At 59.5% G+C, this 16,091-nt stretch overlaps 4 protein-coding genes across 7 annotated transcripts; 3 read left to right on the forward strand and 1 right to left on the reverse strand.

The window, feature by feature from the left end:
* Positions 1–614: 614 nt before the first annotated feature.
* PRX (periaxin) lies at positions 615–3,949 on the forward strand. Its single transcript, XM_087729639.1, has 4 exons — positions 615–620; positions 705–828; positions 904–1,091; positions 1,571–3,949. The coding sequence occupies exons 1-4, from the start codon at positions 615–617 to the stop codon at positions 3,947–3,949; spliced, it is 2,697 nt and encodes an 898-aa protein (XP_087585765.1).
* Positions 3,950–4,611: 662 nt separating this feature from the next.
* On the forward strand, positions 4,612–6,578 carry HIPK4 (homeodomain interacting protein kinase 4). The gene is made up of 2 exons (XM_009473661.2): positions 4,612–6,060; positions 6,432–6,578. The coding sequence occupies exons 1-2, from the start codon at positions 4,612–4,614 to the stop codon at positions 6,576–6,578; spliced, it is 1,596 nt and encodes a 531-aa protein (XP_009471936.2).
* Positions 6,579–6,953: 375 nt separating this feature from the next.
* PLD3 (phospholipase D family member 3) lies at positions 6,954–11,753 on the reverse strand. The gene is made up of 13 exons (XM_087729640.1): positions 11,722–11,753; positions 10,612–10,801; positions 9,967–10,005; positions 9,462–9,512; positions 9,161–9,309; positions 8,879–9,062; positions 8,618–8,738; positions 8,412–8,539; positions 8,017–8,217; positions 7,790–7,929; positions 7,556–7,721; positions 7,381–7,480; positions 6,954–7,275 (listed from the first exon to the last, which is right to left on the reverse strand). Exons 1-13 carry the CDS (start codon positions 11,751–11,753, stop codon positions 7,049–7,051), a joined length of 1,728 nt encoding a protein of 575 aa, XP_087585766.1. The 3' UTR covers positions 6,954–7,048.
* CUNH19orf47 (chromosome unknown C19orf47 homolog) lies at positions 10,742–16,061 on the forward strand. 4 transcript variants are annotated; one of them, XM_087778713.1, is made up of 9 exons: positions 10,742–10,880; positions 11,697–11,770; positions 12,069–12,156; positions 12,451–12,565; positions 12,693–12,774; positions 12,914–13,123; positions 13,433–13,579; positions 13,941–14,011; positions 14,612–15,508. In XM_087778713.1, exons 2-9 carry the CDS (start codon positions 11,752–11,754, stop codon positions 15,104–15,106), a joined length of 1,227 nt encoding a protein of 408 aa, XP_087634839.1. In that variant the 5' UTR covers positions 10,742–10,880; positions 11,697–11,751; the 3' UTR covers positions 15,107–15,508. The 4 variants fall into 4 exon arrangements, with proteins under 4 accessions (XP_087634839.1, XP_087634840.1, XP_087634843.1 ...); XM_087778714.1 differs by having other exon boundaries at positions 10,746–10,880; positions 12,998–13,123; positions 14,612–16,061; XM_087778717.1 differs by lacking the exons at positions 10,742–10,880; positions 11,697–11,770 and having other exon boundaries at positions 12,067–12,156; positions 12,451–12,590; positions 12,998–13,123; positions 14,612–16,061.
* The last annotated feature ends 30 nt before the right edge of the window (positions 16,062–16,091 follow it).

Here is a 16,091-nt window from a genome sequence, read left to right on the forward strand (position 1 = left end):
GGGGTGGAGGTGGGGGGGACCCAGGACAAGGGACCCCCTTGTCCCACCGGTGCGTGGGTGGCTGCCAGCGGGAAGTTTGGGGTGCGATGCCAAAGGGGGGGGGGGGTCTCTGGCAAGGAGCCAGTGACCTTTGCTGAGCCAGCGTGGGATGGAGAGCCCGGACGCCTGGGTTCTCTTTTAGGGGGGGGCCCGGATGCCTGGGTCCCCCCATCCTGGTTGGGAGACACACACAACACCACTTCCTAGCAGAGCGCTGGAGCAGGAAGGAGCTGGGAGGTCAGAGGGGTCTCGGCAGATCCCAGCAGAGGGGTTTTGGGGTGCAGGGTGGGAAAGGGATGACCCCCCCACCCTAGGGCTGCAGGTGTGGGGCGGGGGCAGGGGGGGAGGTGAGGGGGCTGGGGGGGTTTGGGGGTCTGCAATGGAAATGTTGGGGGTCTGCAATGGGGGGGGCTGCGATGGGGAGGTTGGGGGGGCTGCAACAAGGGGTTGGGGGTCTGTGCCCCCCATTCACAGGACCCTGAGGCACTGGACCATCCCCAGCCCCTGCCACCGCCTGTGTCCCCCCCGGGACCCCAGTGATACCCCCCGGAGGAGGGGACCCCCCCATCCCCCCCATGGAGGTGAGGGCCGCAGTGGGCGGTGGGGCACAGCGTGGGGCAGGGGGGAAGGGCCAAATCCCACCCCCACCCCCCTCTGCCCCATAGGAGGACACGCAGCTGGTGGAGCTGGAGACAGCGCCTGAGGCTGGGTTGACGGGTGTTACCGTGGCCCGTGACCGCCACGGCCTCTACATTGCCAAGGCGCCCAAATCCCTGCGCATCCACCAAGGTGGGGGTCCCTGAAACCCACCTGGATTTCAGGGGGGGATGGCACACAGGGTGACAGTCCCTATGGCCTCTGTAGGTGACCGGCTTCTCAGCGCCAGGGTTTTCTTCGAGGGGGCCCCCCCCGAGGACGTCGCACGGGTGCTGGAGGGCGCCGGGTCCTGCAAGATCTCACTCTGCCTCCGGCGTCGGGTGCCCGGCACCTGCATCCCCCTTGGCGGCACCAGCACCAGCAGCGAGGGACACCAGAGGAAGGTGGCCAGGCTGGTAGGTCCCTATGGATGCAGGACAGGGATGTGGGATGCTCGGGGGGTCCCTATGGATGCAGGACCAGGATGTGGGATGCTCGAGGGGTCCCTATGGATGCAGGACCGGGATGTGGGATGCTCGGGGGAGCCCTATGGACGCAGGACAGGGATGCGGGAAGTTCGGGGGGGTCTATGTACGGAGAACAGGGATGCAGGATGCTCAGGAGGCCATATGGATACAGCGGGAGGAATGCAGGATGCTCGGGGGGATCCCTATGGATGCAGTACCAGGAACGTGGAATGCTCGGAGGGGAGCCCTATGGATGCAGGACAGGGATGTGGGATGCTTGGGGGAGCCCTATGGATGCAGGACAGGGATGCGGGATGCTTGGGGGAGCCCTGTGGATGCGGCACTGGGGATGCCAGATGCTCAGGAGTCCCTGTGAGTGCATGCCTGGGTGCAGTGGGTGCCAGGTCCCATCTTCCCCCCTCACCCAGAGCATCCCGATCCTGACGCCCTCCAAGAAGCTGCCACCGGCACCCAGCACAGTGAGCGTGGCACCCACTGGCACTGTGGCTGTGGAGTTTGCCCTTCCCAAGCTCCCCAAGCTGGTGAAGAGCCAGAGCGCTGCTGAACCAGCACCAACAGCCACATCCACCGCAGTGCCACCAGCAGCAGAGCCCAAGCGACCACGTGCAACGCCATCCCGGTTAACAGTGAAGGAAGCAGCAGCCAGCAAAACACGGGTGATGGAGGAGCCACCAGTGAAACCAGAGGCTCCTGGCATTGCCACTGAGGTGCCGGTGGGCACTGGCACCCGGTTACCGGCCATGGAGGTGGCAGCACCCAAAGTCACCATGGGGCTGAGCCTCACTGGCGCGGCACTGCCAGCCGCCCCTCAAGCCAAGGAGCCAGCATTACGGCTGCCGCAGTTGGAGGTGGCTGTGCCAGCATTGCCACTGCCAGCAGTGATGCTGGAGCCCAGCACAACCATAAATCAACCCCAAATGAAGCTGGGGGAGGGAGACACCCCCAGAGGCAGCCGTAGGGGTGGGGCGAGCCCAGTGCTGAAAACCAAGCTGCCGAATTTCGGCACGGCCCCAGCAGAGGATGAGGAGAGGGATGCTGGCACGCGAGGGGGAGTCGCCAGCATCCGTGTCCCCTCCATTGCCATCGCCGTCCCCAGCACTGCCGTGGAGCTGGTCCCTGAGCTCAGTGTGCCCAAACCAGAGCTGGCCATCGCCAGTGGGCAACCGCGGTTGGAGGTGAAGCTGCCAGCACGGTGGTCAGAGTCGCCACCGGCAGCACCGGCTCGGTTGACCTTCCCAGCAATGGCAGTGCCATCCATTGATATTGCCGTGCCACATGTTGGTGTGGGTTTGGCATTGCCAGCAGGTACCGGCACCATGGCGGTGCCAGATGAGGGGGATGCTGCGGTGATGCCAGATGTGGCAGCCAGATTTGCCAAAGGGCTGCGAAAGCTCAGCCTGGAGCTGGAGCCCACGGCACCGCTGCCGGCGGTGGAAATCGCCACCCCGGTACAGCTCGCCGGGGATGTGCTGGCAACCGGCACCAAACCCAAACCCCCCAAATTCACCCTGCCACGGTTTGGGTTGTCCCTTGCCAAGCTCAAAATGGGCAGTGATGGCAACGAGTATCCCCCAGCGTCTCACAGCACAGCCACACCGGCACCGCCCGGCATTGCCATCACCAGTCCCACGATGGCCTTAGACCTGGGTTTGGGGACGGTTGGTGCTGCTAGTGCCAGGGTCAAGCTGAAGGTCCCCAAATTATCCCTGGCACCTTTCAGTGTCAAGGATGGGGACAAGGGTGCCAGCAGCGAGGAGGGTCCCCAGGATACCATTGTAGCGATGAAGCTGCCACAGTTGGGAATCAGGGGGTCAGGGGGGAACGATGGGAGGTCCACAGAACCGGGGTCCCCTGGGACCCCCCGGCTTCGGATACCGCGGGTGGGCATCACCCTGCCGGCAATGGGCAATCGGCGTGTGCCATCGTTGCCTAAACTCCCCGCCGGGCCGGAGCTAGGCAGGGGGGTGAAGTTGCCCAAATTTGGGGGATCCAGCCCTGATATCCGCATCGGGGGGGACCCCAAAATGATGAGACGTGGGGGAAGCGCCGAGAGCTTGAGCATTGGCACAGCAGGAAGGAAGATGCCGGAGTCTCCCAGCACAATCCGGTTGAAGCTGAAAACCAGGGGGGCAATGGGTGATGGGGGGGCACAACCATTGACCCCTCAGTTCACCATCCCTGCTGTGGGTTTCACTGTGCCAGTAAAACAAGCGGAGGATCCAGTCACCCAGAAGATACCGAAACCCACTGGCGTGCTGGCACTGAAGGTGCCAGTGTTGGAATTGGCACCACCAGGGATGGATGGGATGGAGGAGACCACCAGGAAGGATATGGCACCGGGACGCCGGTCTAGGGTCAAATTGCCAAAATTCGGCACAGGTTCTGCCGGGAGCAGGTTGGAAGGTGAGGGGAGGATGAGCGGTGTGAAGAAGGCGGTGTTGGTGTTGGTGAAGCCGAAGGAGAAAGGAGAAGACAACCGGGTGGTGGACCCCCATCCCCACGTCAGTGAGGAAGTGGAGGGCAAGACCCGGCGAAGGCTGTGGGTGCCCAGGGTGGGTTTTTCTCCCGGGGGGTCCCCTCCAGAGCCCCCCATCACCCAACCCAAGGGGGGGAAGATGCGGTTACCCAACGTTGAGCTCTCCCCCGGGAACCCTGAATTCAACCAGTGGCCGGTGATGACAGAAGTCAGCCCACGCTTCAATTTGGGGGCATTTGGGGGGTTGGGGACCCCCAAATTTCAGCTGCCTAAGCTGGCGCTGAGTCCCCAACCCTGTGGTGAGCAGTGAACCCCCCCCGAGCATGTGGGTCTTTGGGGAACCCCTGAAATGGTGATGGGGTGGTGGAGCATCACTTGCTCCCCCAGACCCTGTTTAACCCCCTTACCCCAAAAAAAATCCTAATCTGGCTTTTTTTTGGGGGGTGTTTGAAGCTTTTTTGCCCATTTTCCAGGTTTTAATAATAACCGGGAAGGGGGGGGACAGTGACATCGCCCCCCCGGCCCCTTGCTCTCAGCTCAGCTGGAATAAATGTTAACCCCCAAAAAAGCCCCGAGCGTGTCTATGGGGTCTGGGGATGGGTTTTGGTGGGCAGGGATGGGTTTGGGGGTCCAGGAATGGGTTTTGGGGGGCTGGGGATAGGTTTTAGGGGGCTGGGATGGGTTTTGGGGGACCAGGGATGGGTTTTCTGGGGCTGGAAATGGGTTTTGGGGGGGTGGGATGGATTTTGGGGGACCAGGGCTGGGTTTCAGGGGGTTCCTCCACCTGGGCTGCAATCCCTTGCGCAGGGGAGTGGTTGCTCCTGGGGACGATGTCAGCAACAGAAGGTGTTGTCACGGCAATGCCGGAACTGGCAACACTGTTGGGGGCCACGTTGAGGCAGCTGGATTTCCCAAGCCCCTGTTGGGTGCTGAGTTGGGGGTTGCAAGCCCCTGGCAAGGAGCCAACCCACCATGGGGACGCTGGTGGTGGGTGCCGAGTGCTACGACATGGTGACCACGGTGGGGAAGGGGACCTTTGGGGAGGTGGCCCAGGGCTGGCGGAGGAGCACAGGGGAGATGGTGGCCATCAAGATCCTGAAGAACGAAGACCACCATGGGCGGGTGGCAAAGAATGAGCTGAGGTTGCTGCAGGCCTTGCGGGAGGTGGACACGGAGGAGTCGCACGTCGTCCGTTTCCTTGAGTCCTTCAGTGATGGTGCCTATACCTACCTCGTCTTCGAGCTGCTGGAGCAAAACCTCTTTGACTTCCAAAAGCAGAACAACTTCTTGCCATTGCCCGTCCGGCACATCCGTACCATCACAGCGCAGGTGCTGGCAGCGTTAGTCAAGCTGAAGGAGCTATCCATCATCCACGCCGACCTCAAACCAGAGAACATCATGCTGGTGGACCACGCACGCTACCCTTTCCGTGTCAAGCTCATCGACTTTGGCTCGGCCAGCATCTTTGCTGAGGTCCGCCATGTCAAGGAACCCTACATCCAGTCCCGCTTCTACCGGGCACCAGAGATCTTGTTGGGGTTGCCCTTCTGTGAGAAAGTGGACATCTGGTCTTTGGGTTGTGTGGTGGCCGAGCTTCACTTGGGTTGGCCGCTCTACCCTGGCGTCAACGAGTACGACCAGGTGTGCTGCATCTGCTCCACCTTGGGGCTACCGCGGGGTGAGTTGCTCTGCGCTGCCCGGAAAACACGGTCCTTCTTCCGACGGGTGCCACATCCCACCGGTTCCTGGCAGCTCAAACCACCCGGCGAGGAAATGGTGAAGCCAACAGAGAGGAAGTATGTGTTCTCCTCGCTGGATCAGTTGGCAGCGGTGAACATCTGTCCTGTGTCTTATCCCAGCCAGGAGGCACTGGCCGAGCGCTGTGACCTGCACGGGATGGTGGAGCTGGTCAAGAGGATGCTCACCTGGGACTCGCACGAGAGGATCATGCCCAGCGCCGCCCTTAAGCATCCCTTTATCTCCTTGCAGCAGGTGAAGTCCAGCTTCGAGGCCACCCGGTACTACCAGCTCTGCCAAGAGGACTTGAGGGCATCCCATAAGGATGTTGGCATGGTTGAGATCTTCCCTGGCATGGAGGAAGGTGCCTTCATCCCTGCCAGCCAGTGCAGCATCCAGAAGGCCATCACCCAGATGGGTCGGCTCAGCCTGGCTGAGCCGGTTGGGGACACTGGTGACAAGAGCCAGCAGGATGTCTGTCAAGCCCCCATCCCCACCCACCACGGCACCCGGCACCGCCAGCATCACCGACGTCCCAAGACAGAACCCACTGCTGGTAACTTGATTGTGCTGGGGTCCCCCAGCAGATGGGAGCAGCATGGCCACCACGATGGTGGCATGGTCCTTGGTGGCATCAAGGAGCAGAACCTGCCTGGAAGACCATACACCGTGCTCCACACCAAGGTATGGCCACAGGGTGGGGGGCTCAAGTGCGGACCAGGGTCTCCTCGCTATGGGTGCTCTGGGACACTGGGTGCTTGGGGTCCCTTGGGTGCTTTGTGTCCCCCAGGTGCTTTGGGTCCCTGGATGCTTGGGGTCACTAGTGCCCCATGTCCCCTGGTGCCACACATCACAGGTGCTCAGGGTCCCTGGTGCCCCCATGGCATGGGTGCTTGAGGGTCCCTGGTGCTCCATATCACCTGGTGCCCCACGTCATGGGTGGCTGGAGTCCCTGGGTGCTCAGGGTCCCTGGGTGCCCCACATCCCCACCAAGGAGTGGGCACCCCACCCATGGGTGCCACTCACCCCCTCCCCATGCTTTTTACCCCCCGCAGAGAGCTCCGGTGACGCAGCACAACCCCAAGCCCCGACGTCCCATCACTGTCACTGAGGACGGGCTCTGGGGGCCGGGCTGGGACCCCCCTGCTACACCCGGCATGCTCCTCCCCGCACAGAGCCGGCAACATCCACAGCACTGCTGAGCCGCCCCGGCAACCCTGGCAAACACCCTGACAGCCGAGAGCTCACCAAAGACCTTCCTCTTCCTCACCTTTGGTCACCTCGACCAGCAAAACCTGGCTCCATGCCGACAGAGGAGAATGTAGCCAGGCATGCACTGGGATGTGCTGTGCCAGATGCTACCAGCACTGGTTCTTGCAATTATCCCCCAATAAACGGTTTGCCGACAGCCAAGCATTTCATCTGACTCTTTGCTGGGATGGGTTTGGCACCGCTGAGACTCGAGGGGTGTCCCGTTTTGGTGGTGGCAGAGCATTCGGCAAAGGCACGGCGCTCTCCATCACTACGGCGCAGAGGACGCCCCACTTCAATAACAGCAATGCAAAGTCCAGAAAACCTCATTTTTTTCTGTTTTTTAACTCAAATTGGAGCAGGGCAGCCGGATTCAGCACAGTCAGAACTCATGGTTCACCGGTGGTCTGTTCCCCAGCGCCTAACGGGAGCCACAGAGGCTCTCCCACCGCTCAGCATCGCCAATGTCAGCACTGTACTGGGAGCTCCAATCCCGCTCAAAAACCGCCTGCAGCTGCTCCCGGATGGTGCTGGTGCCAGCAGCAGTGCCGGCGGCGGTACCGGCACCAGTTTGGTTCACCATCTGGTTCACCACTAGTGCTGATCCCGCTGTCCGCACAAAGTAGTCACCAGACCAGTTGGATGTCCCTGCAAAGAGATTTGGCGGGGGACCCCAAAAACCACCCCCAAGCCACCGTCACCAGCAGCCAGCGGCGACTCGCACGGCAGCACCACCACTCACACCACACTCACCGATATACGCCACCTTCTCCGTCACCATGTACTTGTTGTGGTTCACCCGGGCGTAGGGGATCTGGGCTTGCGCTGCAGTTGCCGGCACCATGAAAAGCCGCTGCGGGGAGCGAGGAGACTGTCACCCACTGAAACATCGCCCACCAGCACACCGCGGGCACACCGCAATACCCACCACCTCCACACTGTAGCGTGTCTGATTATCGGCAATGGCGGCAAGGGATTTGAGGAAGGGGAACATGGTCACTTGGCTGTGCCGCCAACAACCCGCCAACAACCGAACGTTGACTTGGCGTTCGAAGATGGCTTTCCGCAGCTGGTTATCGATTGCTGGCCAAAATCTGGGGAGGGAAAGTGGTTAGGCATCACCGGTGCCGGCAAGCAGGGGTTGGCACAGGACCATATGAACCTTTGGGGGTGGGAGAATTCAGTGGTGGGTAAGTAGCTCATCACCGCGATGTCCACGAAGTCCTCGGCGGCATCGATGATGTTGAGGAGGGCGCCGAGATCCTGGGTCCGACCAGCAGCACAGAGAGCAGGTGGGGAGCTCTGCCAGAGTCATCAGACATGGATCAAGCACCGGCACAGCCAATCCTTGGCACCAGGAAAACCAACCATGGTGGATCAGGGACGTACCGAGAAGTAGACGGCGGCATCGGTGTCGTTGAGCTTCAACTCTAATGGTGTCTCCATGTTGAAGGTGGTGGAATAATTTGCCGGCCACGGTACCGGGATGGAAGCACCAGGAATGCCAAGAGCCCAATAAGCTTCAAAAATTTTCCTTAAATCTTTGGCTAAGCAGCTGCAGTTGTAGACAGCAGTGCCGAGCTCCTTCACCTGCGACGAGCAGCACGGTGGCACTGTCACATCACTGGACGGTGCCATCGTTCCTCTCCAATGCCCTAAGTCCCATCTTATGGCACTGAGCATCCCTTGATGGGGATGGGGCATTGGTTTTGGGAAAGCCCTGGTGCCATCTGGCACAGGTTCAGCACCATCCAGTGGTATGATGGTGCTGCCATGCTGCTCACCTGGGTCAAAGACCTCCAGTCCATGTTGGCACTCCCAACATAGAGGTGGGTGCCATCAACGAGCCAAAACTTGGTGTGCAGCACGCCGCCAGTGAGCCGTGGCATATCAACGGTGCGCACCACGGCACCTGCATGACCACAAGTTGGGCATCTCCCACTCAAAATCCCCCTCAAAAAAAGAATTTTGGGGTTTTTCCATCACTCACCGCTCTGCTCCAACGCTTGGAGGTCGTTCAGGGGTGATTTTGCTGACGGGCGGCTGACGGCAATTCGGACGGCAACACCGCGCTGGGATAATTGGAGAAGTTCCTTCAGGATTTGTTCACCCTGAATCACCATGTGGTTTGAGGCCAAAAAAAGCAGAAATGATTAAAAATTATGGGAAAGCAAGAAAATGGCAGCCGGCGCTGGGTTCAAGCACCGGAATTGGAGCTCTGCCGCCCGTGCCGGATGCCGGCAGCGCGGACCTGGGCAGCAGAGGGTTCATGTGTCCGTGTGTCCTCATTGGTCATGGTCCAGTAGAAGGAGGCAATGTCCAGGCTGTGGGTGACAGTCCCCAAGAGGTTCATCCATGTGGAGAAGGTGGAGGGATTCAGCACAGAACCATCCCTGAAGGTCATTCCCTCTGGGATGCTCTCCACCAGGACGATCCTATGGTGGAAATTCAGTGGTGCCGGCACCGGTGAGATTGTAGCGCCAGGATGCCGAGGGTCTCGGGCGAGCGTCACCCCCCCATAAGCTCATCTTACCGGCACGCGTCACTGCAGGATCCGGTATTGCTGCCAGCATCACCACCGGCATCACTGCGGAGGGCTGAGCTTAGCCGGAGATTGAAGAGGAAGAGGAAGATGAGGATGAAGAGGGTGAGGACGGCAGAGAGCAACATGCCACGGGAGCACTGGAAGGGAGAGGGGGCATCAGTGCCCCGAAATTAAGGAATAAGTTAATTTATGGGGTTTAAAACCACCCCCAACACCACTGGGATCCAGCAAGAGATGGCACTGGATCCAGCCAGCACCAAAGCCAGCCCCTGTAGACCGGGGGAGTTACCTTCAGTGGGAAGCAGGTGGGCTGCACCCCACGGTCCTCCAGTGGGCCCAGCTGTGATGGGAGGCAGAGAATTGGGGAAGGGACCCAGAACCAGGGTGGTGGCTAGTTTGGGGGTAAAACCCACCCGAAAATGCCCAGAGTTCCCAGGGAAAAGTGCCCCCCACCCATGTTGCCAAGGGTCCCCACGGGGTGCAGGGTCTGGGTGGAAATGGGGGACATGAGGCACCCCAGTTTGGAGTTGTAGGATGCTGGGCAGGGGGCTATGGGGTACGCTGGCTTGGAGTTGTAGGGTGCTAGGTTGGGGGCGGTGGGGCACACCACTTTGGGGTTGTAGGGTGCTGGGGCAGGGCAGGGGCCTATGGGGCACCCCAATTTGGGATTTTAGGGTGCCAGGACGAGGCAGAGAGCTATGGGGTGCCCCAGTTTGGGGTTGTAGGGTGCCAGGATGGGGCAGGGAGCTCCATGACCCCCAGTTTGGGGTCTCGGGGTGCCGCCAGCACCATACCTGCTTGTAGGTGCCGTCCGGCTTCATCCTGGTGCGACACTGGAACAGAACAAACCCGATTTCTCCCGACGTGCCCAGACAGGCGAGAACCCCCTGGGGTGTGGCACAGACGGGATTTTTGGGGTAGGGATAAGGGGAGAGTCCCCAAAAAACCTGGGAGGGGCAGAGGCCTTCCCGGCTGACTCATGGGATCAGGGTGCTCACGTGCCCTGACCAGTTTGGGGTGGGAAGGGGAAGTGCCTGGTCCTCCCCCCGCCGCCATTGGGGCTGAGCCCTTGGGAACAGGGTGGGGCACCCCAAGTTTGGGATGCAGACCTCCCCCGACCCCACTGGGACCTCTCCCCTGTGCCCCGGGGACACCAGAAAAAGGGGGTGCTCAGCCCCAGGGATCATCCCCCCAACCCTGCCCTGTTTTGTGGGAGGGGGTTCAGCTCGGTCTGGCGTCACCCCCCCGGCTCAGCTGAACTTGGGAGGGTCAGGACTGTGTTTCGGGGTTAAGATGATGTTTAGGGCCAGGGCCAGGGTCAGGGCCGAGTTTAGGACCAGGTTTAAGGCCAGGGACACGTTTAGGGCCGGGTGTAGGGCCAGGGCCGCGTTCAAGGCCGCGGCTCCCGGCGGTGCCCGGTGCCCCCCGTACCCCCGTACCGGAGACACCGGTGTCCGCGGGGGCGGCTGCTCCCGGAGCCGCCCGTGGGGTGGGGGGGCGCCCTCAGTCCTCCAGTACTCTATGGTCGCCCCTCCCTTTCCCCCCCCGCTTCCCGCGCCGCCGCTGCCTAGAGCGGCCCCCGCCCCGCCGCGCACGACCTTCGGCGCGCTGGGCCGGCCGGCGAGGTCGCTTCCGGCGCTCCGTCACCGGCGTTTCCGGTGGGGCCCGGCACGGCGGCGGCGAGATGAGGCGCGGCGGGAGCGGAGAGGTGAGAGGGGGCTGAGGGAGGGGGTACGGGGCAGGGATGGTCTGTGGGTCAGGAGGAGGGGGCAGGAAGGAAGGGGAGGGCGTGTGGGGCAGGAGGAGGGGGCAGGAGGGAAGGGGAGGGGGTGTGGGGCAGGAGGAGGGAAGGGGAGGGTATGTGGGGGAGGAGGAGGGGGCAGGGAGGGGGCGTGGGGCAGGAGGAGGGGGCAGGGAGGGGGTGTGGGGCAGGAGGAGGGGGCAGGGAGGGGGTGTGGGGCAGGAGGAGGGGGCAGGGAGGGGGTGTGGGGCAGGGGGAAGAGGAGGGGGTGTGGGGCAGGAGGGAAGAGGAGGGGGTGTGGGGCAGGGGGGAAGAGGAGGGGGTGTGGGGCAGGAGGGAAGAGGAGGGGGTGTGGGGCAGGGGGGAAGAGGAGGGGGTGTGGGGCAGGAGGGAAGAGGAGGGGGTGTGGGGCAGGGGGGAAGAGGAGGGGGTGTGGGGCAGGGGGGAAGAGGAGGGGGTGTGGGGCAGGAGGGAAGAGGAGGGGGTGTGGGGCAGGGGGGAAGAGGAGGGGGTCTGGGGCAGGGGGGAAGAGGAGGGGGTGTGGGGCAGGGGGGAAGAGGAGGGGGTCTGGGGCAGGAGGGAAGAGGAGGGGGTGTGGGGCAGGGGGGAAGAGGAGGGGGCGTGGGGCAGGGGGGAAGAGGAGGGGGCGTGGGGCAGGAGGGAAGAGGAGGGGGCGTGGGGCAGGGGGGAAGAGGAGGGGGTGTGGGGCAGGGGGCTAGCAGCAGCCCCGTGCCTGCCCACTGGCCGTCAGAGGGGCCGCCTGGCCACTCTCTCACCTGGCAGACTGCTCCCGGTGCTGCCACCTAGCCCCGCGCCCGTGTCCTCCGGCTCCTCCACCATGGTGTCCGTCACAATGGGTAAGGGACATTTCCCTCCCCGCGAGCACACCCTGTTGCCCTCCCCTCCACCACCCAAAGTCGACCTAAATTGCTCTAAGACCCCTCAAATTGTGTATTTTCATCCAGGAGACCATCCCCACCCCCCCTCCCTGCTGCCATCCCAGGAGCTGTTTTCCTCCTGATCCCGTTAATCGTGTGACAACAGCTGCCAATGCCCAGAATAAGCCTCGTGTCCAGCGCCTGCCAAAACCCAAGCGACCGCCCCACCCCTTTTTCCATGTCCACTTAATTTTTCTTTTCTGCGGCTTTTTTTCAGCGACATCTGAATGGATTCAGTTTTTCAAGGAAGCTGGGATCCCCCCGGGCCCCGCCGTCAACTATGCCGTCATGTTTGTGGATAACAGGTGAGGTCAGCAATGAGGCTGCGACTTTTCATTGCATCATGGGGGGAAAATAGCACCGAAAAATTCCCCTGGTGAGAGGGAAGGAAGGAATTAACCAAGTATCCCGCTCCTTAATTAGTTACGTTAGTTATTCATCTGCGCTGAGCTGCTTTTTCATTTTCAGTACTGTTTCTATGAGGGCGGTAGCATCCAAACCCAGGTTGGGGATATCATGGCGCACCTTGCTCAAGGCTTAATTAGTCAGAGCTCATAATGAGGGGAGATCGTGTTAGGCTGGGTCTTTCCTCACCTTAGGATCCAGAAGAACATGTTGATGGATCTCAACAAGGAGATCATGAATGAGCTGGGCATCACAGTGGTGGGAGACATCATCGCCATCCTCAAACACGCCAAAATTGTGTACAGGCAGGTACGGTAAAGCCTCGCCAGCACAGGTAAAGCCTCGCCGGCTCATTTAGCAAAGTTTTGCCTTGTGGCTCCTTGTTCACCTCCAAAGAGCCCGAGGGAAAACCCTCCTCCGTGGTTTTTTCCTTCAGGAGATGTGCAAGGCGGCCACTGAATCGCTCTGCCCCGGCTCTCCCAGCGTTCAAGCTGAGCTGCGCCGCAATGCCAATAGTGGTGAGCACGGGTGGGAGGTTTCTGGGAGATTAAATCCCCTCACCTGATTTACAAGGTGAATTAATTATCTTGAAAATGAAGGGCTCAAACAATGGCTGCCTTCCCCGCGATCCTGGGGAAGGACCTCTCTTTAATGTAGCTGATAAGACAGACGCTTGTTGCACTCGCCGAAGCCTCTCGGGGCTCAAAACCTCTCCCTCACCACACCATCCTCCCCTTCCAGCCGCCAGCCGGATGATTGCTAACAGCTTGAGCAGAGACTCACCTCCCACCACCCCCCTCCGACAACGGCCCCACACCTCCAAAATCTCCGTCACCGTTTCCAACAAACTGGCCGCTGCGAAGGCAGGTAGGGAGGGCAACGGATCCTGGCGGAAACAACACCAAAAGTTGCTTTGTCCTTCTTATTTCCCATTAAACATGTCCTCCCCCATCCAGCTCAAGCAATTCTGTGATTTTGTGGTTGGGACTAGCTAGAGACAGGGGGCAGAGCTTGTTTGCAGAGCACCAGCACTACGGGAGATGTGTTGGTGCTGAAGTAGCCAGTCTCGGAGCTCACTCGAGCCCGGGATTGTGCCCAAGCACTCGTAAAACCCATCCACCCGCTAAGTCTTGTTGGAACAAGAGCTCTCGATTTGCTCTTCCTTCGTCCCACCAGGTTTATGCGATGCAGCAGATGAAAATCCAACGATCCCGGTAAAACGCCGCCGGGTGACAGCGGAAATGGAAGGGAAATACATCATCAACATGCCCAAGGGCACCACGCCAAGGACAAAGAAAATCCTGGAGCAGCAAGCAGCCAAAGGTACCAGCGGGGGGTTTTGATCTTCATTTTCTCTTCCAGAAGCCAAGTTTAGTCCTAATTTAGCCCATCATTACAAATCCCACGAGGATTTTCATATCCAGAGAGTTATCAGGTAGAAGTTGTGTTATTCCAAGGGTATATTAACTCACCATGAGCCGTAAAGGTTCTGCTCACACCTATTTAAGTCTTAGGAAGAAGGGGGCGGATCGCCGTTTGCACGCTTTTATCGAGTGGATTTTATTTTGCCAGGTGCCCTGACAGTAGGACAGGGCTGAAAAGCCACAAGCCCTCAGCGTTGACCCAGCGTAGCTTCATTTTCTGGGGAAACCTCCAAAAAACCATGTTTTCTTGAAAACCGCAGGTCTGCAGAGGACATCTGTCTTCGACCGGCTGGGAGCCGAGGCAAAAGCAGATACGACCACAGGAGGGAAGGTAAGCGGACGCGGGTTTTCGGCTGCAGCTCCATTTAGCTATCATTGTGCCAAACCCCACCGAGATCCCGACATGAGGGTCCTCTCCCCAAAGATTATTTCAGGATTCGCAGCTGCTCGCTCACTACAGAGGGGCTGAAGGAACCTTGAAAGAACAGGAAAATGGTGGGGAAACACTGGGGAAAGGCAGGATGGAGCCACCAAAGGCAGGCGGATCCCCAATCCCTGCGTGATCCCTGTCTGCGCTTCTATTTTGACCCCTTTAATGGGGGAAACAGGAGGTTTTTTCTCTTCTCTGGAGGTAAAAACTTCAGCATGGAAGTCTTGGGGTGTAAAACAAGTTGCAGACTCAGCTCCTCAAGAAAAATAGGAGGCAATATGATTTTATGGGTGATTTATAGAGCTGTTTTATAGCCCCATCGTTAATTTAATTACTGTAGACCGCGTTTTGCATCATTATGTTCTGAAACGCTTCGCGGGTGAGGCCAGCGTCCATCTTGCCTCCGTCACGGTGGCAGAATTCGGGGGGGGTGAAGCGGAAGGGGGCTAAATCGAGCACCCAAAATGGGGGTGCGGGTGCTGACGGTCTCTTGTCTCCCAGCCCACGGGAGTCTTCAGCAGACTGGGTGATGCCTTGGGGACCGATGGGGACAAAGCCACCGAGAGCGACGACGACTGCTCTGTCCTCCAGTATGCCGGCGTCCTAAAAAAACTCGCCAAACCTCCCCGTAAGGAAAGCATTGAGGCAGGAGGGACCATCAAGGCGAAAGCCACCAGTTCAGAAGCCAAACCAGGCACCGTCACTGCCGCCATCCAGCGGCTTGGTCACAGGAACGCCGCCGGTATCCGTATGGCAGCGAAACCGCAACCAGCGGCATCCAAAATCGGCGTCATCAGTATTGCCACAGCGCCGGTCGAAGCCCAGGATGGTGACGTCACCAGCACGAAGGATAAAAGCGAACCCGGATTTCGGGTGACGATCAAAAGGACATGGGGGTGTGGGAAGGTGAGCAGCACCAGCGAGACCCCTGGCGCTCAGATGGACAGCGCCGGCACCGTTAGCGTCTTTAAACGGCTGGGGAAGAAACCGGATTGATCCCGCGGCACTTCTTTCCACACTGGACGGGTCATCCCAACGGTTTTCCACTTGTCCCATCCCCTCCCGACAGTCGCCCATTGTCCCCCATCCCGTTTATTTACCCTCAAGAACCGGCAGAGTCTCCTCCTGCCTTCTGCTTCACTCATCCCATGGGGAAACAACACTAGTCCCATGGGGAGAGGCTTAATGCCACAGGGAAACGCTACTCCCACGGGAAAACAGTGGAGGGAAGAGGGGAAAAGCCCTTCCCTGCCTGCCCCTGCCCGCAAAGCTGGCAGGCATGAGGCCAAATCGTTGCTCTCCATCTCCTACCAGCACCAAAACCTCTTTTCCCCCACCGTTTTTCCCTCTTCTGCAGGTTCCTTCCTGTATTTAGGAATTCAGACCTGAAGAGCTCCATGCAGAGGGGTTTTTCCCCTATTTTTTCCGGGTTTTTCCCCTTCTGCAGGTTTTTTTTCCTGTATTTAGGAATTTGCACCAAAATGACTCCATAAATAATCCTTATGGAGTGGCAGCTTGCTGCAGGGGTTCTTAATTTTTAAGGATTTCAGAGCAGCCTCCAAAAAAAAAAAAAACCAACCTAAAAGCTTAAAAAAAAACCTCCTTGGGCACTCAAAAATTCCCCAAATTGCCTTAATTTAAGCAACACCTTCAATCTGCCGCTTGCAGTTTTAAGCTCGAGCTCGTCCCGCTGCGAAACCTGAACTGGCCCCTGTAGGGTTTTATTGAACTTATTTATTCCCCCCTCCCCAAATTTCTTTCCCCCCAAATTTATTTCCGATGACATCACCAGGGCTGTCATCACACCATGCCTGTCTGGCATTGCTGCAAACCCCAAAAAGACGTTTTTTCTCCCCAAAATAAAGACAACGGGTGGAGGCAGCTGCATGGTGTGTCTGAGCCATAACAGTGAGTCTTTTTAACAAGAAAAACCACTAATTATTTTACCCTATTTTGGAAGGTTTTCTTTGTGCTTTGGGTG

This window comes from Nipponia nippon, unplaced genomic scaffold, assembly GCF_047370975.1.
Source record: "Nipponia nippon isolate SJK-2023a ecotype South Korea unplaced genomic scaffold, ASM4737097v1 scaffold_46, whole genome shotgun sequence".
NCBI classification, from domain to species: domain Eukaryota; kingdom Metazoa; phylum Chordata; class Aves; order Pelecaniformes; family Threskiornithidae; genus Nipponia; species Nipponia nippon.